The sequence below is a fragment of the Sciurus vulgaris genome (genome assembly GCF_902686455.1).
Source record: "Sciurus vulgaris genome assembly, chromosome: 7".
NCBI classification, from domain to species: domain Eukaryota; kingdom Metazoa; phylum Chordata; class Mammalia; order Rodentia; family Sciuridae; genus Sciurus; species Sciurus vulgaris.
Window position 1 is genome coordinate 92,488,781 of NC_136467.1, and position 19,932 is coordinate 92,508,712.

General features: G+C 33.9%; 1 protein-coding gene across 1 annotated transcript in view; it reads right to left on the reverse strand.

Moving 5' to 3' along the window:
* Positions 1–208: 208 nt before the first annotated feature.
* The window catches only part of ADGRB3 (adhesion G protein-coupled receptor B3), a 684,429-nt gene continuing 664,705 nt past the window's right edge, over positions 209–19,932 (reverse strand). Inside the window, 3 exon segments of the mRNA XM_079147374.1 lie at positions 209–1,013; positions 7,860–7,964; positions 17,477–17,512. Of these exon segments, the coding sequence (XP_079003500.1) occupies positions 825–1,013; positions 7,860–7,964; positions 17,477–17,512 (330 nt within the window). The 3' untranslated portion in view covers positions 209–824.

The window sequence follows — 19,932 nt, forward strand, 5'->3', positions numbered from 1 at the left end:
CATTGTTCCAAAGGGTGTTTAAGTAGAAAATACAGAAATACTATACAAACCTATTATTACATTTGAGAAATCATTAGCCTCAAAGGAGTAATAACGGTATGCTATTAAAACTGTGAATACATTTCAGTATCTGTATTGAAAAAAAACTTTATAAATATGTAAATTTTTGCTCAACAAATCCAAAATAAAATGCACTAAAAAACTGATATGTAGACAAAAGTTTATTTACACCATACAACATTTTAAATATTTTATACACAGCTGCAGCAGAGAAAGCTACTCAGAGCTTTCTAGAGAAAACTGCAATAATAAAGATGTGAAATATATTATTCATATAAAAGTGAGATTATTACTTTATTGCATTTAAAGCAATGAAGAATGTAGCTCAACAAACATTCATTTAATGACAAAAACTTTGCTTTTATATTATAAAGTAAAAAGTGTAGTAATGGCCAAACAGACTGTTATAAACTTTAAAAACTGCATAAATATATACATTGTGCTTCATGGTGAAGTTTTTTGAAAACTAAACCATATGAAGCGGTTACAACATGAATCGTTGCTTGAGGTTTATCTATAAAGATTACCTTACAAATCCATTCCACAGGTACTTACAACACAGGATGGTCAGAACTGTACACCTGGTGTCTCTCCACTAGCCTGACTAGTGAGGAATTACCATTGGAAAACACCACTGACGTTTGGCACATGAAGGTCCTGACACAGGATAGTCACATTGTTCAGATAGAAATGTCAGGCTTCCCAAGTCATAAGTGTCAGTGCATTAGGTTATTGTGTCTTTGCCTCAGTTCATTTTGATTTTGTTAAACTTCTGTTTGAAAGTCACCTTCTTGCACATCCAGAGGCAAATTCAGACACTTTTCCCATTCTGCTGGCCTCAGTTCCAAAGCATCCTTTGCTTCTGTGTCTAAGACATTGATTGTGGTGTAATGTTGGTATTCACTGGGGTTTTTGAAAGTGTCCCATGGATTCTTGTTTGGTGCTGGGTTTTCCTGTTGAGAAAAGAGAGTCATTTATTTGATGATTAGTGCTGCTGCTTACTGAAGAGGAAGAGGACATATTTGTAATTTTAATCTAGCTTATTTTATTCAGAGATGATTTGAAACTATGGTCAACTGCAAGAGAGAGTTTTGATATAAGTTTTCACCTTTCTGAATTATCCTGCAAGAGGTCAGGAGGTAGAGGAAGTGAATAATACTATAGAAGGCAAAGTAGATAATCTTACAATTTGGGTATCATGTGAAATGTCAGTATGACTACATGTTTGAGTAGGAAAGAGGTTCAGTCACCAATAAGATTTAAATGAAGAAAATGTAAGCATTGTAGCAGAATCTTGAGAGAGATAAGCTAATCAGAGAATATTTAAAGAGATATATTATTTAATAAAAATGTTATTTAATCTACTGGCATTTCATTAAGAAAATTTTAAAACACTAACTTTGCTTGGTATTTTCAAGAAATTGTCCTTTTTAGAATTTTAAAAAATTTGAATCTAGGGCCTTGTACCTGCGAGGCAATTGCTCTACCACTGAACTACACTTCCAACCCTTTAAATTTTTGAGACAGAATCAGTCTAACTTGCCCAAGTTGGCTTTGAATTTGTAAATCTCCTGTGTCAGTGCCTAAATAACTGAGATTACAGGTGCTATATTTTCTTGATTTGTGATTTTTTTTGGCTATAATTTTTCTACAATTTTCTATGTTTTTGGATGACATAATAATTTAGCAAAAAGCATTCTTCACTTTTAAGAGCGCCGTTTCATGGAAAACGTATTCCACAATACGGCCTATTCAAAATGCCTATAAACCATTATTGCTTATTATTTTTTATAGTCTATGCCCTCTATTTTCTAAGATTCAAGGTTTGCCTAATTATGACTCCACTCGGAGTTCCGTCCTGTAGATGTTCAATACATAAACAAGTAGACTCTTTTTGAGGTTATTTTGAATTATATTCTGTTAAGATTTAAGAGTGACTTTGCTTTATTTTAAGTAAGTGTTGTTTAAAGATTTCTGCAATGTAGGAGAATCTGAATAAGCTATCATCAAAGAACAAGAATAAAATCATGATTGAAAGCTTTTTTAAAAAAATTAAACTAAAACATGAAAACAGCCAGTTATGCAGAGTATTGATTAAAGCTGAATTTATTTATTGTTGCAAAAGGACATGCCATGTAAAAGTTGTCACTTTTACATTAGTCCAGCTTTTAATTCAACACAGCGATTCACTAAAATCAATTCATTATTCATGACAGACAATTTAACTCTACTTCACTAAATAATTTTTCTACTTTTATTCTTACACTAACAAAACCTATCAAGTTCTAAAGGGATTTTTTTCTTAAAAAACACTACATTTTAACTTATATTAGCTCTTGATTTCTATTCTTCAAGATTACTAAAATGGTTTAAAAAATCTACCATTCCAATTGTATTCTTATTTTTCACTACAGAACAGTCTGTCTAATGAAAATATCAGTTGTTGCATGAGTCCATCCCTCTCACAAAATCTGATCTTCAGCTTATTATAATTGATTACCAAATGAAACATAAAATAGGTTCTTGAATTACTATCTGGGTTCTACTTGGCCTATTAAATATCTCAACTATGCATAAGAGAGACAGTCTATAGAAATAGTCACCATAACAGATATTAAATCACCAAATTTCTTAATACATTAGATGTTTTCAAGACTAATTCTTACTTCTATGGAGCGCAAAAAAGAAATATCTAATAATAAAGGCCTAATAAAAAGTTAACTTTTAGAATATATGCTTTAGTTTAATATCCTAAAGTCTTATGGATTTTAGTTCTCCCTATCTTTCCTTTCTTCTTTCTCTCTCTGTTTCCCTTCATCTAAAATTTACTTATTAGTTGTTCTGTGTAGGATATCATATGAGGCACTAGGGAGAATAAAGTGATAAATCAAGTATGTAAAAGCATCATGGTCCACTAGGGAATTCAAAATTTAGTGTCTGATATATACAAATCCAAGTTCCGGTCCCTCTACTTCAAATAAATTAGCTTTAAACAATTGATTCAGCTTTTCTGAACCTTCACTTGAATATCTACAAACACAGATGTGCTTTGTATTGTGGACTAAAGTGTTGGCAAAATGTTTGGATCAGAACCTACTTTGTGGGTATGTAAAAATTTGTTAAGAAGTGATAGCACATAGAATAATGTCTGGAGAATTTAAATTCTCACTATTTAGTAATCACACTTACAATGGAAGGTATTTATAGTTAAATGAAAGCACACAGTAAGTATTTAAAAGATATATCTATATTCTAGAAAAAGTGCTCTGTGATTCCAAAGGAGGGTATAGAAAGGGCTTCCTTTTATGGGAAGTGCATAATCCTTCCTGAGGAAAGTGACCTTTGGGCTGGCACAGGAGGGCTTTACCATGAAGCCCTTCTGTGTATGGTTGGAGATCTTGTGGCTGTACAAGTGTACTAGGAAGTAAAAATTCAGTGTGTGAGGAAGAGAAAACTATGAAACAGTGACCTATTTACTTTAGTTGGTGTGAGTGATAGAAGAAGGGGGAAAAAAACAGGCAGTAGGTGAACAGGAAGACAGTTCATAAGGGATTTTGACTTCCAGGCTACTCATTTTGGAATTTATTTTGTAAGCAATAGGAAGTCATTGAAAGTTTGGGGGCAATATGTGACCTGAATCATCAATCATCAACTGAAAGGTTTATGGACATGAATTCTGCTGAATCAAGTCCATAGAGTGGATCTAGCCACCTTAGATGAGAGCTGTTTTAAGTGGCTTTCTGGGATTGTTTAGTTTGACAGAAGGTTCAATTAGTTGAACCCACAAATCATTTCAAGTTTTGGAAAGTGCTAGTTCATTTACTTGGAAAACAAGGGCTCCATTATGTTTGGAACCCATGTTGTTCCCTTTTTTATATTTTTAAAGATCAAGCTCCAGGGATGCATGAACTAACATGGGTAATTTTAAGTTCTGTCAGAATATCTAGATTCTATTTCAAAGAGTTATTGTCAGTCCAAGATCTAATGAATTTCTGAGAGGACTATCAGCATGTAAGAAATTAAGATTTAAGGTTGGTTTTCTTGGTCATCTTCTTTGGCATACCAAGGCACTTCCAGCTGATCTATGGTTCTCATCATCTTTTATAACTATTGAATGCCCTTTAGGCAGAAGACCCATCCTTTAGTGGTGAAGAGCTATCACACCCTGCAGCCAGGATGGGAAGAGGACCAGCAGGGAGTGATGAGGACCTGGTGGTCAGAGGATGGTGCCTACAAGCTACTCATCTTTTTGCATGTTGGGTGTGACATAAGGGCAGCCTAAAGACTTTTATATGAAGAAAGGTAACATTCCCAGTGGTCCAACTGAATGATAAACTGTGAAACAGCCCAAAGGGATCATTGCATTTGGCAGGGAGGGTTGCCAAGGCCAGGGAAGGCCTCAAAGGATGTGGAATCCAGTGATGGAAAAATCCAGGCAGTTAGTATAAGTTCCTGAATTCATGCAGCTGTTTTTTTTTTTTTTTTGTTGTTGTTGTTGTTGTTTGTTTTGAGCTCAGTTACAGAATGGAGGAGATGTGTTAAACTGTTATGTGTGTTAAAAGGGTAATAATTATAAATTCATGTTGTATAAGTCAACATGCAAGAATCTTTCAAAAATGATATTGTAAATGCCATAATATTATTCTTCTTTATGGCTGAATAATATTTCATTTTGTATATATACCACAGTTTCTTTATCCATTCATCTGTTGAAGGGCATCTAGGTTGGTTCTACAATCTAGGTATTGTGAACTGAGCTGCTATAAACATTGATGTGTCTGTGTTTCTGTAGTATGCTGATTTTAAGTCCGTTGGGTGTAAACTGAGGAGTGGGATAACTGGCATTTGCAAATAAATAGATGGAACTGGAGAATATCATGCTAAGTGAAATAAGCCAATCCCAAAAAACCAAAGGCCGAATGTTTTCCCTCATTAAGTGGAGAATGATATATAATGGGGGTGGGGGGTGGGGAGTGAGAGAAGAATGGGGGAACTTTAGATTATGTAGAAGGAAATGAGAGGGAGGAGGGTATGAAAAATGGTGGAATGAGACAGACATCATTACCCTATGTACATGTATGATTACACAAATGGTATGAATCTACATTGTGTACAATCATAGAAACGAAATGATGTACCCCATTTGCGTAATGAATCAAAATGCAGTGCGTAAAAATTAAAAGATAAATAAAAAACAAACGAGAAACAAAAAAAATGCTATTGTATTAGGATGCATCCATAAATAGTGTTAGATGAATATGAGAATTCAAAACCATCCCAAATATGGCAGGACTGCCAGCCTTCCACATGATTCATCCATATAGAAGCACGCGAGCTGCTCACTCGGGGTGAGTCCCTCCCTACATCCACTGGTCCTTTTCAGTTTACTCCTTCTTTATTCTTCCTTCCTTTCCCTTTTTCTTGCATTCCTTTCATCTTTCAACCCACCAATATTTGAGGAAAACGTTAAGAAAGTATGTATATTTTATAAGAGCAAAAATTAGGAGAAGTTACTTGGGGAGACAGAATCTTGACAGTGAGTGGTTCCTAAGATGCACTCAAGATAAAAGAGTTTCATCTCATTGAGCAGTACCTATCTTTTGTAGTGCAATTTAAATATTTTCCTGCCTAGAAGCAAGAAAATGGACTAAATGGTATTGTGGTTTCCTTTTGATTCCCCAAATTCTATTATTCCACATAATTACCATCATTTGTAGTGGTAGGCAGGTGTTGTGAATTAGCAGCCCTCTCCTCCCCAAAAAGGAAAAACACGTTGAGATTTTTTAAAACGTTTTTCTCCACTCAATGATGCAATTTTCCATTAGCAATGTGGCAGTATGAATTATGTGACTGAGGTAAAGATAACAAACTCACATGTTCATTATTAATCAAAACTGAATAAGGAACTCCTCCTTTTCTGTTCTCAGATATTTGGAATAGTAGTCAAGCAGCAATGACAACTCTATCCTCCCTGCTCCTAACCTCCCAAATGGTAAATATTTATAAATCTCTTTTAGAAAAGGCATGCTGCTGCAGAGATGTGGTGTAATTAGTAGACTATTTTGGTTGTCAGGAAACTGAGATACAGATATTTGTGCCATTAATGATTTAATAACCAGACCGTACAACAAGGGGAAATTACAATCATATTATAGCAGTCAGCCAGCTGTATCTGTTGCATAAGACTTTCAGATTTGTAAACATAACCCTCCTCACTTTTTTTTTTTCCCCAACAAAACAAATGAAGTTTCTTCAATTTGTTTCAATGTTAGCTTTCAGTATTTCAAAATGAGTAGCTAATGTGTCGAGGTCTAATCTCAAAAGTGTGATTCTCACTTGCCTGCTAGCTAAAAATTGATGGCTTAATATAGGGAGGAGAAGATGAGAAAAGACCCCTCATTACATATGAAGTGTCTTCTATATGCCTAGCATTGTGTTGGTGATAACAAATAATGCAACAACGCATTTTCTGCTTTAGGGAGGAAAATAGATTGGTATATACATGGACTATTTAGAGATCAATTAAGAGTTAAAGTGTATGGTATTTTTTTATGACCTTCATTTAACAAGCACAGATTGAGCTATCATAGCTATGCAATAAATCCATAGCAACCATTTCCTGTTAACATACCATGAGCAGCATTGTACTAGTACTGAGAGGAATAAAAACAAAACATAAGTGTACATGGTTTTTTACTATTCATCTTTCACAAGATAATTCACTAATCAGGATGCTAAAGTTATGACTCATAATAGATTAATCACTCATAATAGATTCATAATAGACTCATAATAGATTAATCACTAGATTAAGAAAGTAATCAGATACCATGTACTTTAGAACTATATACATTTAGCTATACTATGGATAGTATATTATCTATATTGTCTCAGATATGTGCATGAGAGAGGGAGAAGGGCAGAGAAAGGTGGGGAGAAGAGAAGGAAAACTGTCCAAGTTTAGAACTGCAAAGAATGGGCAGAGATCACCAACTATGGAGTTGGTGCGTGATGGCAATCCAAGTCTCCCTTTCAGAGCTGAGCTTCAGCTTCCTCACTTATAAGAAACAGGCTTGTGCAGCCTGTTTTTGAAAACTTTGTGAGGATTGAAGGAATATATATCATTAATGTTTTCCATCCTCCACTTAGGAATAGGAGGTTGAGGTTTAGAAACTTGAGTTTTGAGACTTGCTCAGATAGTGGTTGTACTTTCAACTTGTTTTCTGATTTCTAGAGTCCTGGTCCAGCACTCTTAAAAATAATTATGAAACCTTCTATAAAGCCATGCACATAGTAATTGTACAATGTTGTTTTATTTGATGAAGTCCTATGTTGAGATTGGAATAGTGTGAATAAATGAGAAGAGAATGGTTAAAATCAATAACCAAAATCTCTGATACTAATGTGTCTCCAAAACTCATACCACACAACAAGTGGATCTCCTGAAGATAAACACCTGTCACTCTGGTTTTAGGTAACAATTCATATTTATGAGATTATCACATTTTAGGCCCTTAAAATGGCAGACATTCAAATGAAAATGGAAAAATTTAGTTGTTTGGCTAAGTTTTTATGAAATGAATTACCTGAACTCTGATGAACACAGCACATTTTTGATATATAACTAATATTCTGCCATTCCCAATTTGTCTCTTAGTGACCTTTTCAAAGTACAGTTTGGGGCCTTATCATTGTTCTACATGCACTACTCTTGTGTGCCCAGCAGGATAGGTGCCCCTGCAGGACCAGGAGCTTACTGGTAGCCTGTGTCCACCAACATGGCACCAGAGTGTACTCACCAGACTGCTTGTATTTGGTATATCCCGAAATCTGTCCAAAGTTTGAAATTTCTGATTCAGCTCCTGAAACAGTTCCATGTGCCTCTTCCTTGTATGCATGACCTTCTGCAAAAGAAAGCAGGATGGCTCTCATTCCCAATTTGATTTATATATTTTAAAAAAAGAGATCTAATAATTTTGTTTGAATAATAGGGAAATTAAATTCAGCAGGAACCAGGAATCACAAAGGATGCCACAAATGCAAATGACTTATACCAAATCCTTATCTCATATCCAGTATTTCTTGAAAAGGAAGAAATGGATTTTTCTTCTATTTACAAGATTATCCAAAATAGTTTTTTCTTGTGGGTGCATTAAAAATGTAACAGTCATGCCTAAGTGAGATTTTCATCACTCAAAAGTTAAATCTGTTTCACAAAAATTGCTACAATATTTAAAAGATGTTTAAAATTTTGGACTTGTAAAGCACCTGAGTCCCTGATGTTTGTCATGGGAAATATTACTTTTTTATATTTTATTTTTATAAACACTAAAATTCTAGCTGGTTGTACTAAAGGGGGAGCAAAATCCCAGGCCCTGCCGTTAAGGTTGACTCAAAGCACTAAAGTGTCTGAAATATATGTAGGATCTAAAACCTTGCACTTTCCATGTGAATAATGATTGAGCTTTGCAGAAGGAAAATCTGACCCATAGGTTTCATCTATTTGTATATGAGATGGCACAGAATCTTCACAATTAAGGCTCAGAGCATAAATTATGTGGTTGATGAACTTCTAAAATCACAAATATATCGACATCATCCGTATCTGGTTCTGTTAACTTCATTATAACTTGAAAATGGAGTCATAAATAAAAATTACCTTGGGGTAAGTATCATGGGCTGAATCTTTTTCTATTACAGAGCATTTAAAAGAGCACTAACAAGGAAAAGTTAGATAATAAATTCCCTCTAATCACAGGTGTTATTTGAAAAAAGAGAATAACTTCCTCAATTTTGGTTTTTAAGTTATAAACCAAACTTGGTGAGTCTCCAAGATTATGCCTTCATGTTTGTATAAGATTTTAAAGATTTTTAAAGCATATGCATCATAATTCACCATTTGCTCATGTGGTTTGCACAGGTATATTCTATCCATGCATAAACTATGATATGAACATTTGGTCCATTGTTTTAATTAGACAATATTTTCAAAATAAGAATTTGTTTTGAAAAAGAAATACATCTTTGGGGAAGATCTGTAATGCTTAATTTTCTTCCAAAAAGACATTTTACTTCCTTGAGGGGGAAAAAAAGGCATAGAGAAAGGTAAATTCAATCTTTAATATATTACAAAAGCCTATTATCTCCAATGCAAACTTTAATTTTCTATGTTTAATGAATATGTATCTAGGTCATTTACTGTAGGCTAATTTCTTCTATTTTCACTAGCCTATTTTTATGAGAGGGAATTCTGCTATTTTATGTCCTACAATAATCAATTTCCATCTTTGCTCCTTTTAGTGCTAAGAGTTGACTGTTGAATCAGATGGTTAAGGATGAGAACATGGCAACATTACTCATGATGAAAACATGATACATAGCAAGCAATTACAGAGTGATTAACTTCCCATCAGTTTTGAGGAGAGTACATGAAACAGATTTGCAGGATTTACAGAGAAAAACACCAGGCAAACACAATTTGACTAGTGATGGCTGATGAAGATTTATGAGAGGGAGGATTTACATAAGCAACTCAGTGGAGGGATTTTGAGAACCATGTAGCTGGCAAATGTAATTCAGTACATTCTGTCCTTGGGGAGACAAGTACTTCCATGTGGTACCAGGTCCTAAGACACTTATTTATTCAAATGTGGATTTGTTTCACAAGAAATACTTTACAAAAAGCAAACAACAAAACTAAACTAAACAAAAAAACACTGTTATAATACTGGCTCTGTCTCTAAAGAATCTCATTTTCATAGTAATGAATCTTACAACATGGTTATTTTCTTCTTCAGTGCAGTATGAGTGACATCATACCACTGACATTTCTCTAGGCATATTTCATCCTGTTGTTTAATATGTACATTTACAAGCACAACATATAATGCTAGATGCTAGGTTAATAATAATGAAAAACATATGATTGAGTTACCATCCTTTGGTAGCTAGTAGTTGTAGGTGAATGGAGGAAATAAGCATTAATTGCATAATAATTAAAAAATAGACATAACCATGTTAAACAAACTATGGTGATACTATGAGAGTAAGTTATAGAGGAATAGGTTAAGATGAATGCAAATAAAGCATATTTAAATTGAAAATCCTCAAATTAGTTATTCCCTTGATCTTGTTTGCATATTTTCCATTTTATTGAATTCAGAGGAATTCTAGTTCAATTTTCAATCCTATGCCTGAATTTCCTCTCCTCAATGAGATCTTTACTTTTCAAAGACAAGAAATTCATTTTCTTCTGAGATCTGATACCAAAGACACAGCACCCTCATTTTGAGATAGGCATCTGATAATTTTCTTCTGTACAGTCTCCATTTATCCTTTAACATATGAGAGCATCCTGACTTTGTTTTGGGAACTGTCTTATCATGTTGCTGTAAATGTCAATCAAATTCCCTACTGTTCCCTAAGCAAGAGTTGAATTATTCCATATCTTTCCAACAGAGTTCTCTGTTAGACAAAACTCTTCATGTTTCTTGGAATCAAGTGCCTCTATTACGTGAAGCATGGTTAAGAAGCAAGGCAAAGGTCAAATATGTTCCATTAAAAATGAAGTACATTAATTGGAGATTTTATGATCATATCCTGATTGAATGAGCAGTATTTGATTCTGAACTGAAAGGATTTTATTTTGAGGCATTAGATTGCTAGGACATACTAAAATTACACAAGGAAAATATAAGGTTATGGTGGTTACCAATATTACATAACCAAAATGTGTTTTGAAATATTTCACTTAGTTTCATGAAAATTATTCTGATAATAAAGCTCAAGAACCCTGAAATGAATATGGAAGGAAATGAAAAATTGGGATGTGGAAATATGGGACCATTCCTACTTAGAAATGTTAATTACAAGTATATTCTCATGCCAGATAATCATTCTAATTTGATATTGCAATCTTAATTCTGCCAGAAATCACCATAGCAATGATAACCTGGCATGCTGGCATAAGTATCAAATTAGTACAGCCATTGACAGCTCACATCTCTGACATGAGCTCGGTTTAATTTTCCATGCACAATTCCTACTTGTTCTTTGACTCAAGTCTTTCAGCCTTTGTAATGTGGAAGATGCCATTGATAAAAACACCACCTTTGCAGTTAACATTGTACAGTTTCTAACTCAGCAACTTTCTGGGATTAAAATTAAGCTATGGTTTCAGTGTTCATAAGTAGTAAAATTTACCTCATTTATTTACTCCTATGAATTTTTACTTGTAACACTCATGCCTTTGATGGTCTTTACCTAATTAGAAGATTTCATGCTTATAAATTTATTGGTATATTTCCATGACTGTATTTGCATCTTTACTTACCTCAGGGTTTATCTGTTTACTACTTTTCTTTTTGTTTGTGTGACTCAAACATCCTGTTTCCCAAAGAAATCAACTTCTATGAAAAACCCAATTTAGAACTGTTTTCTAAAGTCATGTAATAATGTTAAAATTTAATATGTCTATTCTATTTAAATATATAAAGATAAATTCTGATTGTCAATATCTATTCAGGTTTCTTTTGTTTTAATGCCCATGAAATACTTTGGTAATAAATATTTTGTAATAAAGATATATGTATGGTAATGTTCTTCTCAAATTAATAGCACTCAACAATTTGTTTGAAGCTATATATGAACCCCTATCCCAAGAGGATCATAAACATCAAATGTGCTCTCTTAAGCAGCTTATTTTATAGGACTTTGTTTTTTCAATTTATTTTTGTAACTCAAGAGAAGTAGTGTTTATAACCCTTTAATTGTTGATATTAGAGAAAAAGTGGGAAGTTATGAAGCACATTCATATTTCAGATACTTGAGAAAAACAAGGATGCAAAGCAGTCTAAATGCCCTGAGCATATACTGTATCCTGAAAACTCTCCTAGACCTTTTAAGTACCTGAACCGTGCTAAATCTGATGGTTCTGGATGTGAACAAATTTATGTTGAGATCTCAGTTCCATCACTTCAAGTTGTGTGTCCTGCATCATGAAATCCAAAGTTTTAGCCCCAGTTAAATAATTAGACTTGCCTTTCAGGGTTGTTTTGAAGATTCAAACAAGGCTATAAAGCACTTACAACTGAACTATACAGATAAGAGACACTTAAGAAATGGCAGCCAAGATTATCTTTCTTAATCACAATAACCCTGGGAGGTTGGAGTCATTATATCCACTGTACTGATTGGAAAACTGAACCTCAAGAAGGCTAAGATTCCCAAGCTCAACCAAGTGGTGAGAGAGCTGAAATTCTTTCTGAATCCCAACTCAATTCCCTTTGCATGTTGCAATCTTATATGCATCTCATAGATTCAGAAAGCATCTTCTTTTAGGCTATTCAGGTTTGTGATTATGCCCTGTTCGGATGGAAAATGATCTAGGGTAGGATAGGTACCCTCTGTAGTGAACCCACAAATTCTATAGATATTGAAAGCACCCAATTATCTCATAATACTGCAATTCAGTACTTCTCAGGGCTGATCCTCCTATCTTGTCTCTGAACACATCATGGGCAATGACATCCATCTTTGTATCCCTGATTCTTAGCATAGTGTCTGGTATTCAGCAAATGCTTGATAAATATGCACCTAGTAAATTAAATGAATGAGACAGCATAGGTATACAGGCAAGAAAATTGCCTGCAACATGTAAGGCTATTATAAATTTTGTCTTCTCTGTTTCTATCAAAGGTCTCCCCAGTGGAAGGAGGGTTCATTTTAATGACTCCAAACAGGAGCCCTTTCTTTTCATTCTGAGTCCATAATTTTCCATACAAGTGGTTAATAAAAGATCTGTAGGTGGGCTTAGAAGAAACCGATTAGAGGTTTTCACATTTAAATTCAGAAGTGTGAATCATAGAGTTGAATTGAAGTCTGAATTTTAGATAAAAGAGTTATTACTGTATATGGACTTTGAAATATCCAGGGAAATCATTAGAGAATGGTGGAGAATCTGTTAGCTATAAACTTTAGAGTATGAGGCAAGAAATCATGTGCTTATAAGGAATTAGAAACCAGTTTACCCGGATCACTTTTCCAGCTTTAGAATTGTATACATCTACAATGCCACTGTCCATATCCATTAGGATGAATCTGTGGTTGTTCTTCTTTATTGTTTTGTATATAAACTCTCTCTCCAAGTGAGCTTTTGAATACTGGTCTTAGATGAGTGTCAAAATTCATATGTAAGAAAGAAATACATTGAAGGAATTAAGGAATTAAGCCTAACCCTTAAAGCTCTCTTGTGAGAGGGAGACGATTTATGTACTTTTTCTTAGCCAGAGTCCAGTGTGCCCACAAGACGAAACCATGAGCAATGCCTGACACTATAGGGTCTGTGTTTAGTAATATAGAAAAGCTGGATATAGTCTAGGTCCAAACTGCTCAAAAATTTTGGTCTCCAAAAGTGTCTTCTAAAAGTGCCTGATTGCTTAATTGGAAGGTAACTACTGATAGGGGTCAGGGACAACAGAAAGGGGCCTTTTGTGCAGAAGCATTTTTTGAAATCTTATACTTTATATTTAGAAATTAATACAAGTTTACCTTTGACGTTGTAGTTTATCTGTTTGTAGTGTTCCCTAATTCTTTTTTCTCTCCCTTTCTTCCCCTCCAGCCCTGTGAGTGAGTGTGTGTGAGTGTGTGTGTGTGTGTGTGTATTTCTTTTTCAGTACTTTTTCAAGCCTCTAGGGATATGGACCAAGATTATCCTGTGTTTTCTTTTCTCCTCTGCCTATCATCACTGCTCCCAGTTTGAGAAGCAAGGATATAGTTAATGATAGGGCTTGTCAGAAACTTCAGAGCAATATCCTAAAATGTTTTAAAAGGCTGCATGATTCCCGTGGAAGAATGTGACAAGGGTTATCTGTGTTTTAAGAGAAGACAGACAAGAAATACTTCTTTCTCTCTCTCTCCATATATATATATATATATATATATATATATATATATATATATCCCCCCCCCCCCAGTACTGGGGATTGAACCTGGGGCCTTGTGCATACTAGACATATGCTCTACCACTGTGCCACATCCCCAACCCTGTCTCTCTGTTTTTAACATGGAACAGATACTGTTATCTATTACCATTTCAGAATAGATGTTTATAATTGTATTCCTAGGAATATCCTGAGCTTTGTCTCAATACAAAGAAGGCAACTTAAATAACCTGCCTAATATTTCTTACTTTACATTATCTTAGATATTTTAATCCAAGCATATTAATGTGAAACTCATCCCAACTAGATGTTCTTTGATTTTCCCGATTCTCTTACTGGTACTAGAAGGAACTCAAGCTCAGAAAGCAGAGTCACCTTTTTCATGCCCTTTTACCCTATGTTCAATTAAAGACTAAGTTCCACAGATTCTACCTCTACAGTATCCCTTCATCACTTTACCTTCCTCTCACCTCCAGAAAATGGAACTTCATTGCTGCTTCCCTAAATTTGACACTTCTAATTGATATTTCAATTGTCTCTTTTTCCCCTACCACAATCTATCCTCCCTATTACTAACATATTCATCTTCCTTAGCCCACATCATAGGAAAGCATTCGTTACTGAAAAACAAAATTAAAAATAGAAAGCAAACAACAACAATAACAAAACCCAAGCAAAACAAAACACAGTGGAGAACTTAACAGCTTTTGGCAGCAAATGAGGTAAAAACTCCTCCTTCTGAACTGTAGACATGAATTCTTTCTTTCCATTAACCCCTGTTTAAGTGAACTTTGACTTGGTTCTTGTTTCTTGATTATGTCACACAATGGCTAACTTCCATGTCTTTTTCTCTCTGGATTTCTATTTGCTACTTCTGTCTTCTTGAGTTATATTTAATGTGGCTTGTTGAAGTCCCACATGGCTATCTTTGGCATGCCACATATATGATTAACCATTTTCTATAAGTGTACTTTAACTTGGGTATAGTGTTCAACAGCTTTTTGGTAAAGCAAAGAAGATTGCAAAAAAAAAAATGCTTTTCATCAATTTAGTTTTAACTTTTGCTATTCTATGCTTGGAACTGGGAACACATATTCAATAATACATTTGGTCACAGAACATAGGAATATCACTACAGCATTTCTGAATACTTCCCAGAAAGAATCAACGTTTCACCATTTTATGACTATATCCATTTTGCTCTGTTTCCTCCAGGAGTGCTGTGTTATCCTGGAGATTGGAGAAACAAAATGGTTTTTTTCCAGGTTTAACATTAACTAGTCATACAAATTTAACTGATATGAGTTGTAGTAAGATTATTATTATGTATAGGTTCTGGGGAGTATGTCAGGCTTCCAGGAGTCCAGGAGTCTGTCAGTGGCAAAATGCCTAAGTTGTTTCACCTTGGTAAAGCCTGCTAAGGGATGGGTGTCAGAAGTCTTGACATACATTGATTAATCTTTCCTAAATTTGGAGAGGGGACTTAGGCTCTTCCTCAAGGTCATCAACAAAATACAAATAGATTTTATTAAAACTGAAATCAATTTCTATGCATGTATGAGTATGTCAGGATGAACCCAACTACTATAGATAAACATAAAGCTCTAATTAAAAAGTCATGGATATTTAAATATGGTAATAATTTTTCTGAACACAATTTATGAGATATCTGCCACATACCTGCAATTACACTGGAGACTAAAAGGTGTAGCATTAAGTAGTTGGCAAAGAAAGAGAAATGTTTCAGCATGTTTCCCCCAAGTTCTGATCTTACAGTAATTATGCAATAACTAGGAATTTAAGAGTCATAGGAAATGTCAGTGTTCTTGTGTTTCATGTTTTCTCCATTATTTGCAAATATTTTGTTAATACTGTCGTTTTATGTGTGGAATACTGCCATAGGAAGAAGTATTAGCTTAAGAAAGCTGCTAACAGTTGCCATAGAGAATAGACAAAAAAAAAAAAAGAACAGTTTATCTGATCTCCCAGTGACACGGTATGATTAGATTTCTTTTCAGTTCTTGTGATTACATAACTTTGTTTGGTTGCTCTGAAGCTTAGTTTTAGATCTAGATTTACTGTACTTTGCCACTGATGATTAGTGGGTTAATTTGCACCCCTTTTCCTTTCAATTAACATAACAATTTATTGCTTTCATAAATATATATGTTTATATAATATAAATATTATTCATGTATTTTATATATTTATATACGTACATATGTACACAGTATGGTCCTCTATTTTTGACTTCCTAAAAAATTAATACAAAAAAGCCCTAAAATACCTGTTCTTTAAGATAAAGATTGCTGAATAATTTTTATCTGAATTTACAGTCCTGGTAGTTTATATTCTATGCTAGGTCACTACAGTGGAGCTGCATCAGTAGTACAATTTGCTACTTAAGCACTGGAGCCAGGTTATCATTACTTTGTATTCTATAGTCTGAATTATAACTGGAAAAAAAGCCCATTATTCTTGGATCTTCTTTAGGGTAAAACCATTGTCACCCTTGTAGTAAATAATAAAAGGTTAAGTGTTTATACATTATACATTGTACAATTTGTACTTTCTACATTGAGAGCTACAACATTCATCTATCTAAGCAAAATGATTGAATTAGGAGTTTTCATATGTTCCAGGAAGCTTCTGTAATTCTACAAATATCAGTTAAGAGTATTGAGTTCTATATATGCATCACGAGGGTACAAATATGCAGGAAAAATTTATATTATATCCAATTATGTCAGCAGGCTATGAATCATATCCAATTATCAAGATGCATAAGTGCATTTTATTTGATGCTTAAACATCATTAATTTTGTGCTTAGCATAAGCTGCTTAAATGGTATGATTTTAGTAACTTCTAGCATCAATATTACGGCATCAATATAAATTCAATGTAAATTGGAAAATGAAAATCTTCATCTTGTTTATATCTGTGAAAAGACATTTACTAAACACAGGAGCATACTGAACCGACACTTGCTGTTGGAAAAATGAATCTGAATGTACCACAGAGAACCTAAATAGTAGTAATCAGAGTGCAAAGCAAGTGAGTTCCAGAGAAGCCTGAGCTAACCAACCTAAGCTCATAGGATCCTCCAGTTAGATGCCAAGGTAAAATCAAGGAAACTGTCTAAAATATAAAAATCAGGAAACCAACATTCACATTTCCCAAAAAACTGAATTGACCAAATTCAAATTCTATAATAAACTGACCACTTACCATCTACAAAATAGATAACTAGCTTGTTCAGAAAAATGAAATTCAGTTTAGTATACTTAAAGTAAAAAGAACTTAAAAGTTTTTGTCTATAATATCTCTATAGTATGAATTATAATTAAACACTTTGACTTATTTAATTAAACTTAGTAACACATATACATAGCTGCATCAATTAATATGTTTAAATAATTATACATCAATTTTTAATTAATTAATTAAAATTTTAAAATAATTTTTGGAAACTTACCTCAAAGTCAAGGTCTGAATATCGTGATTTTCTTCTCTGTTAGGTAGGGTTTTAAAAAGAGAGAGAGAACACCAATGAAGTTACACTTAATCATTCAATAAAATTAGTCATTATTTCTTGATAAAATGATCCTGTTTCTTTGTCATACACATTTCCTTCACGTAAGAAAAATTTTCAGATTTTTATGATTTCAAAATATTCCATCTATATTATTCCATTTTTACCTTGAACCTCCTTTAAAGTTGAAGAGTGTAATATTATAGAATATATTTCATCTTGACTTTTTAATCCAAATCCTAATTTTCATTAAGGAGAGATGTTTCCCATGAAAATTCACACAAACATTCAATCTTTAAAGGAAACTTTAGTTAAAACAGCAAAATTACCTTACAGAGAAGATTCAAAGTTGTATCAGAAAAATCATCTGGATATCTCAAGATCCCCTCACCAATCAATATCCAGACTCCATTTTCACCAAATTCTATCTGTTTCTCTAAGCCCTGAGGCTCTGTGTAAATTTCACTCACACATTTCTCAGAATCTAATAGTTCTTCACAAGAGGAAAGTCCTTCTAATTGCTAGCCCTTAGAAATTAAAGTATTTATTTTAATTCAGTTTAAAAATATTCTGCATTCCAGCAAAATATAACTAGCAGCAGAATGGCCCCAAATCTGTTAAATAATCTCTGAATCTAATTAGAGATAGACATGCATTAATGAAATTAAGTAAGTAAGCAGGTCTGATAAAATCAGAAAACATGATTAAAATGAAATTAATGCAATCTCATGTGATGCTATGACTTTCATGATGTGAGTAAAAGGAAGGTATTTTTAGCATATGCTCCAGGAAGCCACAGTTTTCTTAGAAGGATTGAGACACAGGGAGATGTCTGTTCCATATGTTAAAAAAAAAAAAAAAAAAAAAAAAGCCTCCAAATTTTTAGAGAATAAAGCAAATTTCTAACATTCATTTCTTTTTTAAACTTGGCTTTTTATTTCTTGGAGGAGTGGGATAAACCCAGGAAAAATTTAAAATATTTAAAACAAGTAATATTCAAGCTGTTGATACACATGTAAATCTTTTCACAAAGTTCTGCTTTATTTTTCTCCCTGCTCCCATCTCAACACCTACACTCTTAAATTCACTAACAGGGAATCATACCCAAGATAGGTAGGAGACTGTTCTCTGTTGCAACTGTTGAGCATTAGGAGAGAAAGAAAAGCACGAGTGTCCCTTATTGAAAACTGTGACTGATTTCTGCTGCTAGTTAAAACTGTCATTATGAAATCAGAATCTTCCTGTGTAACCTACTCATTCAAAACATGCATCAATGGAAAAAAGGTGATATATCAAAAGAGGTGTTGTTTTTAAAAAAAACAACAGTGGGAAAGACCTGAAATGATTTTATTTAGGTGAAGCTGCTGGAGATTAGAATACAGCCTTCAGATATTACCAAGGAGAGAGCTGAACAGAGATTGCTTTATTTAAATGGATACCCAGTGTGTTGATCTCACTTGCTCCTTGTCTCCAACAATACCCTACAATCACCCTGGCGACATCCTGGAAGGAGAAAATGTGTGGGTAGGCATTTAACCCTGCCTTCTTTGCCATCTCTCTGCCTCTATTGTTATCTAACTGTGCTGTAGAAAAGTCAGCTCCAGCATCCTGCACCACACTTTACTACAATATGTGAGACTAAATGTCAGTGTTTCCATGCCACTCTTGGATGCTTTGCCTTCTTGGCACTGTGACTCAGCACAACATTTTTATAAGTATGTATTAAGCAAAATTCTTTCTTATTACAGCAAAATCCAATCATAAAAGCACTCAGATTTAAGCAATTATTATAAAACATTAGTCATGAGCTTTGCATTCCATTTGAAAATTAAATGGTGAAATATTGTTTTTTTAAAAAAGGTTCATTAGCTAGAAGAATAAGAGGGCCTTCTGCTACATGCATTGAAGGCTTCTCACTTGCCAAGGTGACAAGAGCCATATGTTGCCCTGTTAGTTTCTGAATGCAAGGCCATGTTGCCTAAGAACTGAAAATGCTGAGGCATACATGTTGCTAAAGGTTCCATGTTACAGGACCAATAACGAAAGATAGGAACCTGGAAGAACATCAGAGACAGATTCTGATTCTAAGTGTAGATGTCACCTACATCAATGTGAAATATGGAAACGAAAATGGATACACTCCTACAAATAGTGCGCTTTCTCTCTCTCCTATTTAATTTTATTAAAATTAAATTATAATATGAGGGTATAGCAGAACTGGCAGTTTTGAAGGATTAGACTGAGGGATGAACAAATGAAGCAAAAAGATTTTAATCAAAAGAGCTTAAAGGTAGCGGGATGGTAGTGGACGAGAAATAAAGCAATGAGGACTTAGAAATTAGAGTGGGAGTGTGTGTCTGATATTTAAAGTTCAAAGGAGATAAAAATTTGAGTCATTT